The following is a 12,964-nucleotide window of genomic DNA, read 5'->3' as shown; positions in this document are numbered from 1 at the left end:
AAAGCAGACCCAAGATCTCAAAGCTAAAAAGAAGTGATGGAGCATGGATTTAAGATTAAATGGTCTGTCTTCAGATCCTAAGCTCTTAACCACTAATTCTGTAAGATTTCATATATGTAAAATTCTAGAAAATGCAAACTAATTACAGTAACAGAAAGCAGACCGAGGGTTGCCTGGATATGAGGGAGGAAGTGGGGAGGAGAGAAGAATATCAGGGAGAGGCAGAAGAAAGGGGTTACAAAGAGGTACAAGAAAACCTTGGGGACAGGTGTTCTTTATCTTGACCGTGCCATTGGTTTCAGAGGTGTATGTGCCGAAACTTACCAAACTGTACATTTTGAATATATGCAGTTTATTTGATGGCAATAAATTTGATTTTTTTAAGTAAGCAAAATTAGAAAGCATGGTATTAGAACAGGAATAAACCAACAGACGTTTGCCACAGAAATGCAAGCCCAGACACACACACTCACACCATTTAGTGACCCATACACATATAAACAGAGGTGACACTGTAATCAGTGAGGAAAGCACAGAGTATCTGATAAACTGTTTTCAGACAACTGGCTACCCATACTGAGGGAGGGGGGAAGAACCCTGACTCATATCATACACAAAAATGAATTCTAGATGAATTAAAGCTTTATATATAGAAAGCAAATCTTTAAAACTTTTAGAAAGAAAGATACTGTTTAAGTATCTTTTAAGACAGGGCAGCATGGAAGGATTTTTTTTTTTTTAAAGACCCAGAAAGGATACATAGTAAAGAAGAAATACTGGTAAAGCCAACTACGTTAAAATTCAAAACTCCTACACGTCATTTACCATCTTAAAATGTTTTAGTATTTTACCTATATTTTAAGTGCCTGAAATAGTTCTTAGTAAACATACTACTAAGGAAAATAGACGCATATTTATACTAACTTTTTTTTTTTAATTTATTTTATTTTGTTTATTTTTATTTTTGGCTGTGTTGGGTCTTCGCTGCTGTGCACGGGCTTTCTCTAGTTACAGCGAGCAGGGGCTACTCTTCATCGCAGTGTGTGGGCTTTTCATTGTAGTGGCTTCTCTTGTGGTAGAGCATGGGCTCCAGGCGCACGGGATTCAGCAGTTTTGGCATGCAGGCTCAGTAGCTGTGGCTCGTGAGCTCCAGAGCGCAGGCTCAGCAGTTGTGGCGCACAGACTTTGTTGCTCCACGGCATGTGGGATCTTCCTGGACCAGGGATCGAACCCGTGCCCCCTGTATTGGCAGGCGGATTCTTAACCACTGCGCCACCAGGGAAGTCCCTACACTAGCTTTTTAAAATGTTGATATTTTGTGAACTGGTCAAAATAAATATGATGCAATACTGAACTTCAAGTTTCAAAATGTATGACCATTTACAATCACTCCAAAAAAATTAAATACCTAGGTCTAAATCTAACAAAACATGTATAGGCTCTGTATGCTGAAAATTACAAACGGCTAATGAAAGCAACTGAAGAAGATCTAAATGAGTTCTTCCCATGAATAGTATATGAAATGGAAACTTGACATGTGTAAAGATAGCCAATCTACTTAAATTTTTCCTCAAAGATGAGGAAAAAGAAAAGATTACTCAGCAGTGACCAAAAAAAAAAAAAAAAAGTGTTTTACTGACAAACAGTAGAACTACAATAAGCCAAGCCCAGCGAATCCAAAAGATGTTACGTTACAAATTTCCAGTTTTGGTGCCTGAATTCAGCACTAGAGAGTTCAGAGCAAGAACTAAAATCCAATGCAGAACAAAGATGGAATACATGATCACCACTGAGTTCTCCAATGGTCCTTTCTAAAGTGCAAGGTGACAAAATTCCTTAAGTTACCCCCAGTTTTCCTTCATCTACCTATTAAAATCAGAAACACTCCACTATGCAAAGAAGGAAAAAAGGTCCAGAAGGGAAATGTCAGAACAGACTGAATAATTATTCAATAGGGAGAAAAGAACTGCCACCACAGAGCGAAGATTCTTGTGAATAGGAAATTCAACGACCAGGCTGTCGAGATGCCAGAAGAACTCACTGACCCTTATCCACCTGGCGTTCGTTGAGGCTCAGCTCCAGCCGGCCTACGTGGCTACTAGTTCCATCTGACAGCATGAGATGTGGCTCCTATTAGTGAACCCATTACAGGGCATCCATCAGTCAGGGCGAGTCAAGAGGGAGCTCCTTGAACCCTCTGACCCGCTGCACAGTTAAAGAGGTCAAAGTCTTAGAAAGTACACATGCCAGAAATCTAAAAATAAATAAATCTCATGCCAAGTCATTTCTACCTAATTCCTACATTCTAGTTTGTATTCTGTATACTATATATTCCACTTCTAATATGTATTCTATATATCCCAATAACCACAAGCAAAAGAACAAAGCAACTCACCTTAAAAACATTTTACCCAATACCCTTGAAATACACTATTAAATTCTTATTGCAGAAGTCAAAAGCCCAGACATTTAAACCTGTAGATAAGCTTGAACTGCCTTGTCTCTCAGTTCTTCTCAGCATTAATTTCAGAAAAATGAAAGGCTTTCCATCTGTGGGTCAGGAATCAGAACACAGCAGGAAAACGTCCCTCATCACTTCTAAGTGTTTCTCATTCTGATGGGACCAATGTCTCAGGATAATAACTGTGAGGCCTCATATTGCTGCTTCTTTACCAAAAGTACCCAGATGCCCCAGCTGCACTTTTACGTTAGATCCCTGACTCTGCTAAGTGACCTGGAAATGGGCCTGCACGAACCACTCATAAATACCCGCATGCCGATTTGAGGGAATGTCAGGTATGAGACCCACAAGAATTGGTGACCGAAAAAGGTAAAGAATGAAAACTCCTGTTATAAACATACAAATCTTTGGTGTTACTGCAGTGGGAAATGCAGGTTTTGATATTAAAAATATTTCGTATCACAAATATTAGCCACAGAAACTACCCAAGCCCACAGTCTAATTACTAAGTGATCTTTTCAATTCAAATCACCTGTGTACACTTTTTCTTGATCTGCTTTTTCATGCAATGCAGAATTTAAATGGGCTAGTCTGGAGAGCTGAGATAAAAATAACCACAAAAACCACTTTGCTACTACTAGATTAATTGCTCTGAATTCTACACTGATCTTCTGGTTTGGTGTGAACTAAATTCAGAGTATAATTTTGCGTGAGGTCCGTATTTTGCAAACCACAAAAAACATATTCAGGAAAACCCCTCACAGACTAGCAGGACACACAGTCATCACCCTAACACCATTCTTGGCAGGAGGAATAAGACCTTTTTTATTCACATCAACTGAGCTGGAGGAACAGCATCTAACCAGCTTGCCAAGCATCAAGGTCTGTGGCAAACAGGTTAGGCCAACTTCAACAAAATCAGAAGGTTTTTCCTCCACAAGACTTTCTCTACCAAAGGACATGAACAGAAAAATGGCTACCTTGCTGTTTGGCCTTTTACTTCTGACCACAAAAGTATTAATTATCTCAACCCATCTTAACCTTCTTTTGTTTTACATCAATAAACAGATCTACCTAAGAGCACATTAGCACTAGTAACTGCATGCCAGTAACAATGGCATGTTTCCTATAATTCCTCTTTTGAAATTATATGACTCACTGCCTTTCTAACTCTCTGACCACACCTTTTCAGTTTTCTTCACTGGATCCGCTGTCATTTCCCCCTCTTTACATCTCACTCGATACAACCTTCCTCTGGAGAAACCAATTCATCCCTAAGGCTTTAGCCACTACCCCCATAATGACAGCTTCCTAATATTTATTCCTAGCCTATTCCTAGCCCCAACCAGTTCTAAAAACCTGAGATTCTAACAAAAGTTTCTGCTTTCACTGAATATTTAGTTTAGAATGAGCTTTTTTTGTTTTAACCTTTTCTTTGAAAGGACCTTTAAAGATCACCTAATGTGGTCACACATAAATGTAAGTTAAATCTGAGTACTGTCTACTATATTATTTTCTGCATTTTTCCTGTATTTCATAAATTTTTTTTTTAATTTATGTATTTATTTATTTGGCTGTGTTGGGTCTTTGTTGTTGCACGTGGGCTTTTTTTTAGTTGCGGCAAGCGGGGGCTACTCTTAGTTGCGGTACGCGGGCTTCTCATTGCGGTGGAGTCTCTTGTTGCGGAGCACGGGCTCTAGGCGCGTGGGCTTCAGTAGTTGTGGCACATGGGCTCAGTAGCTGTGGCTCACGGGCTCTAGAGCGCAGGCTCAGTAGTTGTGGCGCACGGGCTTAGTTGCTCTGCGGCATGTGGGATCTTCCTGGACCAGGGCTCGAACCCGTGTCCCCTGCTTTGGCAGGCGGATTCTTAACCACTGCGCCACCAGGGAAGTCCCCATAAACTTTTAAAAAGGTAAATAATCTAAACTACTCCTAATTTTAAAGCTGAGGAAATCAAAGCCGAAACTAAGTGACTTGCCGAAGATCACTAAGTATAATTTCCTATCACCACATCTCCCACTGTTCCCATCTAGAAAGGAGGATGACTGAAGGGCGTTGGGTCATGAGGCTGAGAGTGTACACAAGCAGACCTTTTTAAAAGGCTATTTCAACTGCACTGAGTTCTGTCTGACATCCCAACAACAGGTTGAAGAGCTCAGAGAAACTTGCAAAAGGCCACAGGCAGAGATGTGTCATTCAACAGTGCACAGTTTATCTGTACAAAGGTGGGGAGAGGGCTACAAAGTTATCATCTAAAAAAACCAGTGGTGATATTTTAAACCCACTGATATTTAATATTCACCTCCAAATTCAGATGAGAACTTCATAATTTAAAAAATCTATTCTAGCCACATTAAACATCTATTCTAACCTTAGGAAGTTGGTATTATTATTCTTCTCAGTGACAGACGAGAAAATGGAGGATTACAGAGGTAAGATAACTCATCCAAGGTCACATAACTAATAAATGTAGAAGGCTATTTCAAGCCTAGGTCTGACTCCAAAGCCCATGCTTTGACCACAGTGCTACTAAATCCAGACCACCTCTGTGAAGGTCAACCGATTAAAGGAGATGTTCATAAAACTGGAGCAATTCCATAGATACTATACACTGTACACTGCCCAACACAAAAGGACCTCATTCCATGGACCCTGAACAGGAAAAACACCAGGTCTTTTCCCACATCCCGTTTTTCCTTCAAGAATTTTAAAATTTAAAAAAAAAAACAAAACCAAAAAACTCCTGAATCCATGTTCTTTTTCATATGTGCTTAATTTTGTGATTTGAGAGCTGGATGAAAGTCTAGGGTAGCTTCAGAGAGGAGGATGAGATCGATAAAGAGCAATTATAGGGGGCCTCCCTGGTGGCGCAGTGGTTAAGAATCCTCCTGCCAATGCAGGAGACACAGGATCGAGCCCTGGTCTGGGAAGATCCCACATGCCGCGGAGCAACTAAGCCCGTGCACCACCACAACTACTGAGCCTGTGCTCTAGAGCCTGCGAGCCACAACTAATGAGCCCATGTACCACAACTGCTGAAGCCTGCAAGCCTAGAGCCTGTGCTCTGCAACAAGAGAAGCCACCGCAATGAGAAGCCTGTGCACCACAACAAAGAGTAGCCCTTGCTCGCCGCAACTAGAGAAAGCCCGCGCGCAGCAACGAAGACCTAATGCAGCCAAAAATAAATAAATAAAATTATTTTTTTAAAAAAGAGCAATTATAGGAACAGAAAGATAGCAATTATAGAAATAGGTGAGAACTTTCAAAGAGCTGGTTCAAACTGTCTTTTATGGGATCCAACAGGAGAAAGCTGCTTTGGAAAAAGTGAGCCTTGTCAAGTGTCACCAGAGTAATTTAAGAAAAAATAGCAAATCCTGATAAACAGGCATATAACATTCATATAATCACCCCAAATTCAAAAGGAAGTTAGCTTTTCTACTGTTATCTTTTAGAATGAGACCCTTATATTTGAGCAGTAGTCCTAATAACTTACAGGGGTAATTGCTGAAACTCAGTTAGTCCTAAAAACAAATATAAAAACCATCCAAGAATGACCACAAATACAGTCTTTGTTCTCTATGGTACAAGAAACCAATCACAAGCCCATCTGTGTGAGACCTAGCTAATAAGAACACTATTTCAGAGGGGGGTACAAAGAGAAGGATGGGTTGCCAAGGGGAAGAAGTCATCTATTAGACTGTGACAAGCTTTTAAGTGTTTGCATTATCATTAACCAACTGCCTGGTTCCCTGGTTCCCACACCTGCCACCTCCATCCAAAACTATCACAGCAGCACTTGCCAACAGGCTCAGCTCCAAAACACTGGCGCCCTCTTCTGACCCTTTTGTAGTACTGCATCCATACCAGGCACTGATGTGAAAATCTCTAATAAAGCCACAAATTAATAAATTTGCAGGTAACATTTTCCAGATAATTCTGTATTTGCAATTCCCTGAATAAACCTTAATTTAGCTTGATAAAAATGTTAAATAGCAGACCTTCTACATAAAATTTATGCCAATGAAAAGAAAAGCAACAATGTTCTCTTACCGTTTTAACAGTTTACATATATTAGCTGATAGTATTACAAGAATTAGAAGGATGCCAATAACTGACAGACAAAGACCTTACTATGTGCCAGGCACTAGGAGTGAATAAATTAGTTTAATGCTAACAACCTAATGAGGCAGGAACGCCTCTTCATCTTACAGGTGTAAAACAAGGCACAATGAACTTAAGTAATGTGCCCAGGACCCTGCACCTGGTAGCAAGTGGTAAAACTGAAGTTCACACTCAGTAACTGTGACTCCAGAGCCAGAGCCTTATCTACCCCAAAATATCCCTCTGAGGTATCATGATAAAATGAAACGTGATCAAAATAGAAAAAGTATAAGTTGTAAGGAAAATTATAAATACATCATCCAAATCTCTCATTTTCAACAAAATCCCTAACTGTAAAAAAATAAAATACTACACGAAACATTTTGGTCATTTTCCCATTCCTCCTCGCTTGAAGATTCTGAACTTCTGGGTCTAAGATGTTTTTATGCCTTCTTTTTACTACCCATTCCTTTCTTCATTACACTATGCCTTTATTTATCTATTATCTTGTTCTTGAAAAGAAAAGAAAAAATTAATCCATACTATACGCTTTATTTTTCTTCTATACAGCAGAACTGCTTACCTATTCCTACCTAAATTCTCTATTTCATTGAGATCTTTAGAAAATATTTTCCTTAAGACAGTAAATCCAAATAGCATCATCAATTCCTTCTCATTGCAAATATGAGAGATTCTCATCTGCCTGGAATTATTTAGTGTGTTCCTACCTCTAATCAAGGCTGGCAGACTAGATACTCTTCTAATATTTCTAAAAATGCTAACTTTATTTTCAAACAGGACATGAAGGCACATGTCTAATAATCTGCAGTTCAAAACAAGATTTATCTCAAACATTTCTAGATTCCACAGTTTGCCTACTTAAAGCTATTCATAATACCAAAAATTAAGGACACTTAATAACCCAACACAGGCTGACCAAGCTCACTCCCATTCATGACTGAAAGATTTACCACGGGTGAAAACAAATGCTTTTACAACTATCGTTTCATTTCATAACATTAGTTTAAAGTCTACTTAGAAGCACAGACTTAGTCAAAGTCTGAAGTATCAAAAACATATATTAACTGCACCGGTTTAATCTGTTAGATACAAGAACAATAGAAACAAGATGGTTATAGTTTAGTACTATAACTGACCACATCGCTAAAGAATCCATCATAACATTATTCATAGCTCCCGTATCTCAACACAACAAGAAGTGCACAGGTAACACACAAGAAAAGGTGCCAAGGAATGGGCTCCGTGCAAATCCCACAACTCCTTTTACCTCGTTCTGCAGGATGGCAGCCCTCGAGGCTCCTTAGCAGTCAAGGACTCCTTCAGCACTTCAATGTGCTGCTTGCTGTCTGAGAACTGGTTGGTGAGTGTTTCTAGCTTTGTCTGTAGGGCTAGTAGTTCTCTGTCCTTTCTGGACAGCTCCTGCTTCACCTGACCAATCTAGAGAAGAAGAAAAAGCAGTGTAAGGAAAAAAGAAATAAAACCACCACCTCTGATCTGGATCTTTGACAGATCCATGTCAAGATATACAGCATTAACTTTATGACAGGACACAATTCATCTTTTTGCACCATCTAATCTTAGCTGACCACCCCCCCCCCAAAAAACAAAGCTTATTCAACTAATAGCAAAATTTCCAGTTTTCATTTATTGTCTCCCCTAAACTTCTGAAATCCATTAGAAAAGGAATGGAAGAAGAAAAATCCCAATTCACTTAGATGACTATGAGACAGCAGTAAGCATCTGAACACGACTAAAGCAGTTTTCATCTTATTAAGTCATAAGAAACTTCAAATCATACAGCAGGATTAGTGTAGATGGAATACAGAAAGAAAAAAGAAACTTCCTACTATTGCTATTTAAACTCAAAAGCTGCACATTTATTTTTTCATTGTTGTTTTTTTCATTCTCAAATGAAAGTGTACATAAAGTCCTTCTTAAAAAGCCACTTTAGTGTTATAAGGCATTATAAACATGTGCTTTCTAAAAATTATATAATTTTGAGGAGTTAGGGGTACTGACCTAAAAGAAAGATTCCACCTACAAAGTTATATTACCTACAACATGTCATATCAACTAAATGGATAAAAGTATATAACCTAAATAAAGAACGCATAAAATCTCATTCTCTAAGAATCTACATGTGTAATCAAATTTGAATTACTCTGACAGAGTAATCCATACATCAACAGGTGCCACTCACTCCCCCAGAAATTTTTCTCATCTTAACTTAGAAAACATTTAACATCAAACATCTCCTTTACATTTCTACCGTGTTTCTAAGAATTTTTACTCTTTTATTCTAAATGTAAGCCAAATTAACAGAAATCATATCTGTTTTTACATTGTATCTACTGCCTAAGCAAGGTAGCTATGCACTAAAATATAGACTCTTGGAAGTATAAATTTCACAAGAAGTCAGTAATCTCAGTACCACTGATGAAACAAAAAATACTTTTTAAAAAGTTGAATGTATCTAAAGTATTTTGACTGAAATAATCTTAGGCATAAGGGACAAAGTTTTTGAGAACAATTTCCCATGAGAGAGTATGAAATACATTTTACTGTAATTAAAATTACTTTTAAGGAGGACTAAAAATAAACTTATAATTTACTGTTCTGTTTCATCAGGAAGACAAGCATTTTTCTCATATGCATGAAATCTCTACTTACAAATAGAATATTCATTCATTCAACAAACATTTCTGTGTGCTCACTGTATGCAAAATACTCGCAGCTGCTAAGGACATCACTGGAAGATAGCTGTAAACAGCAGCTACTTCCATCCTGTAACACAGATACGTACCCAGGAGCTGCCACATACTGTAATGGTGTAGCATCTTTCATGACATCCCTTTACCAACATCCCACCCCTAACAAACAGAATGCACTAAAAACGCACTGGTGGTATGAATGAATAGTCAGGAGAAACGTTCAAAATGTTCTCACCTCATCAGCTAAAGAACTATGGCTTAAAGATTACTCAAATTTCCAGCTACCTCTAGACCATGTGATCAAAAATAAATATAAAATCTCAGTTTCCTCATCATCTGCATTACTAAATAATCCTCAAATACTGCTATACTGACCATAAAGACTGAGAAAAAGAAGAAAATATCCTAAATAGAAGAGTTTAGAAGCACAAATTTTCCTTAAAAGTTAGGAGCATAAGGCTTTTGCAGTCAATCCCATGTGAGAACGAACGAGTGTGTCTTCTTGGGTAACTACCTCTCTAAGCCTTGGTTTCCTAATCAGTAAGATGGAGAAAGCAAACCAGTGCCACTGTACTGCGTACAGATTAAACCAAAAAAATGTAGAGAATGTTTAGCCTGTTGTTCGACACAAAAAGAAATTAATAATACTAGCTGAGGAAAAAAAAGTTATAGATCAACTTCTCCTCTAGACAATACATGGATACAACAAACCAAATTGGACCCTTTTAGACAAAATATCTCACTTTTCTATCTATACTATAAAGTGGTCCATAAATAGCAAACACACTAAATTAGCACAAGTGGTTTTTTTTTTTTTCTTTTAATGCTGCATTCCAGTCTTATCCTACCGTAATTTTCAGAAGCAGTTTTTTTCCTGACACTTGGGAGACAAATGCGTGCACAGCCTAGTATAGGGCAGTGGAGTGCAGAGCTTACCAGCACAGGTTCTGGACCCAAATGGCTTGTGTAAAAATCAAACTCTGCCTCTTACTAACTGTGCTTCCTGAGCACCACTGTGTTACCTCAGCTTCCTTATCCATAAATTGGGTTGAGAATATACCTACCTTAGTAGGTTATAAAATGCTTATAGTAAGTACTCAAGTGTCAGCTATTTTATTATAATCATTTTATCACAGTTTGAAATGGAATTTCAAGTTCTCTAGACAGATGATTGAGCTACTGAATAGATTTAGAGACTTTAAGTTTCACGCTACTTCTAACTGACCAGATAACTAAATAAGCTAATCACTTCTATACATCTGTTCCAAAGAAAGTAAAATTTGTTGCAAAATCACCTATCGGGGACTTAAAGATGATGTCTACATATGAAGGTAAAGCACTTCACTCAAGAAATCAGACTCAAATAAACCCTGGGTGATGGACCTACAACATCTGCACATTCTTTGTACCTAAGAAGAGAAAGAGACCATTCACATGAATCAACAAGTTTCCGGTTAACAGGAAAGGAGTCGAGAAAAAACAGCTTTGAAGCACCATCCACACAGTGACAAAGCAACAATAAAAAACCAGGGACAGGGCTTCCAGAGCACATGAGGGCTCGCTGCACACAGGGTGGCACGTGGGTCAAACCGGTGAACAGGAGTCAGTTAAAGAGCAGAGCAGGCTGGTCAGTGCTAGTCCCGGGCAAAGCTGCCGACCACAGAGTGAAAGTGTGAGCACCCAGAGCCAGAGCAGCAGGGTCCCACTGTGGGATCACTGCACGCAAAGGGTAAATCTTTCGGCAAAGACCTCTGCCTGAAGACCAGCCGCTCTCTTTTTCAGCTCCTCCCCTTGAGCCTCTTTCGAATTTAGCTCCTCCTTCAGTTGCTCTACCTGTCACGACACTGTTATTCTTTTTCACTCATGTGTCAACTTAGGTCTTCTTATTATCTGCTTTTGAGCCAGAGCAGTAACTGGAAATAACAATAACTCATATAACACAATCAAATCTGTTCCCCTAATTTCCTCTTCAAAGGACCCTAGATGGGCTCACTATTTTCACAGGGTAATGGACTGAAATGTGCTAATCAGCAAATGGGAAGCAGAGATGATATTTTATTTTGTTCTCAAGTTAGAATGATAAATCAAAACTAACAGAAAGTTGGATATGTGAATTTTTAAGTTCTAAAAGTTACATGAAATTGGCCGTAGTCATTGATAACAGATTCTTAAAATAACAGAGGAATATTCTACTGACTTATATGCAGGTATGGGTATCACAGAAAGAAGCCAGAAACTGTATCATTAAAGGAACAGTTTTCACTTCTGAGAAATTAGGGAACTAACACAATTGGGATATGGGGGGCAGGGGGAGGGGGAGGAACACTTATTTTCTAGCTAATATTTTATAATTGAAATTATGATCTTTAAAACACCACAGACCTGATAAACTGATAACTGTAATAAACTAAGTCCTCCAATTTGCCTAAAATAGTTCATAGGATCAAAATAAATGCCTTTGGCTCTAAAGAAGGAATACTGTGACTGAGGTTATAATACAGACTGATATGTCTCAGCGATGCCTATCCTACTGTACATACACCCCAAGTGCACGTGGGAAACAATAAACCTGATACACATGGGTCTTCTCCAAGGGAGAGCGCAAAGGGCTTTCCTTTAGGGAACTGTGTTTGAAGGGAAAACACGATTTTATTTAAGCCATTTCAGGAAAAAAAAGGGGAGGTGGATTCAGTCTCTTAGGCTGAATTTGACTTCTAAATTTGTTCACAACACATAGAGAACGCGATGTTTCATATAGTGAGAAAAACTCATCTGGATGTAATCCTACTAATCGCCTCAGAAGTACTGGTAGACATGAAATGTTAAACTGTGATAATACACACTTAGCCTCATACAAGTAATTTTCTTTGAAGTGAAATCTGAAATAACTATACAACATCAGTAATTCTGACTTTAATTCTGGGAAAGTTCTATCTGAAAGAATTACGGTACAAGTATTCTTCCCTGAAGCCTGATAAAACAGCGTGAGGTCCATCATCACTAAAGAAGTAGGAACATGCATCAATTTTTCAAACCCCATTTAAAAATCACGGTATCACACACCATGACCTTGTTTTTCATAAATTTAGAATGGCTCCGATAGACCTCCATTTGCCTCATTTCTTCCTCTCGTTCTTCAGTACTCAAAGCCCCGTTCGATTTCAGCATCTGAATCTCCTCTTCCAAGTCTCAGAGCCCACGCTCCATAGAGGAAATTTTTGAATCCTGAGGACAAAGGAAGATTTAGACATTAAAGTATTCGCAAAAAGTCAGAGAGGTTGCACAAGTCTGTCTTTACAGATGTGAAGTTTAATAAAGATAAACAAATATGTAGAAATATTGCAACTGGTGCCTTGCTTCTAAAATATATCCTTCATGGCCATATGGTGGAGAGGACTGAGACTGAGATCTATAGTATGATTTTTCCTCTATCCTTTCCTCTGCACCCTTTTGATTAAAATTGAGAGTATTAACTAAAGAAGTAGAAGCAATGGAAAACTAGTTAAAGTTTCTAAGTACTTTATGGTCAACAAACTTCTAGTGAAAACATCTGTAATATTAACAGTAAAACCTTTTCTAGCTATAATATTTTATCGTTTTACTTGACCCCCCCTAAAAGGCTTATTTCTGCCCCCAAAGGAGTGGGGAAAAGAGTAAGAAGGTTTCAAAG

General features: G+C 38.4%; 1 protein-coding gene across 1 annotated transcript in view; it reads right to left on the bottom strand.

Moving 5' to 3' along the window:
- The window catches only part of LOC309623505 (ELKS/Rab6-interacting/CAST family member 1-like), a gene marked incomplete at its 5' end in the record, with an annotated part of 107,248 nt that overhangs the window by 50,738 nt on the left and 43,546 nt on the right, over positions 1 to 12,964 (bottom strand). The window contains 4 exon segments of the mRNA XM_082380453.1: positions 7,851 to 7,877; positions 7,880 to 8,020; positions 12,364 to 12,483; positions 12,487 to 12,519. Coding sequence (XP_082236579.1) covers positions 7,851 to 7,877; positions 7,880 to 8,020; positions 12,364 to 12,483; positions 12,487 to 12,519 — 321 coding nt within the window.

This window comes from Balaenoptera borealis, assembly GCF_965194805.1.
Source record: "Balaenoptera borealis genome assembly, chromosome: 2".
NCBI classification, from domain to species: Eukaryota; Metazoa; Chordata; class Mammalia; order Artiodactyla; family Balaenopteridae; genus Balaenoptera; species Balaenoptera borealis.
This window is presented reverse-complemented; position numbering and strand designations above follow the sequence as displayed.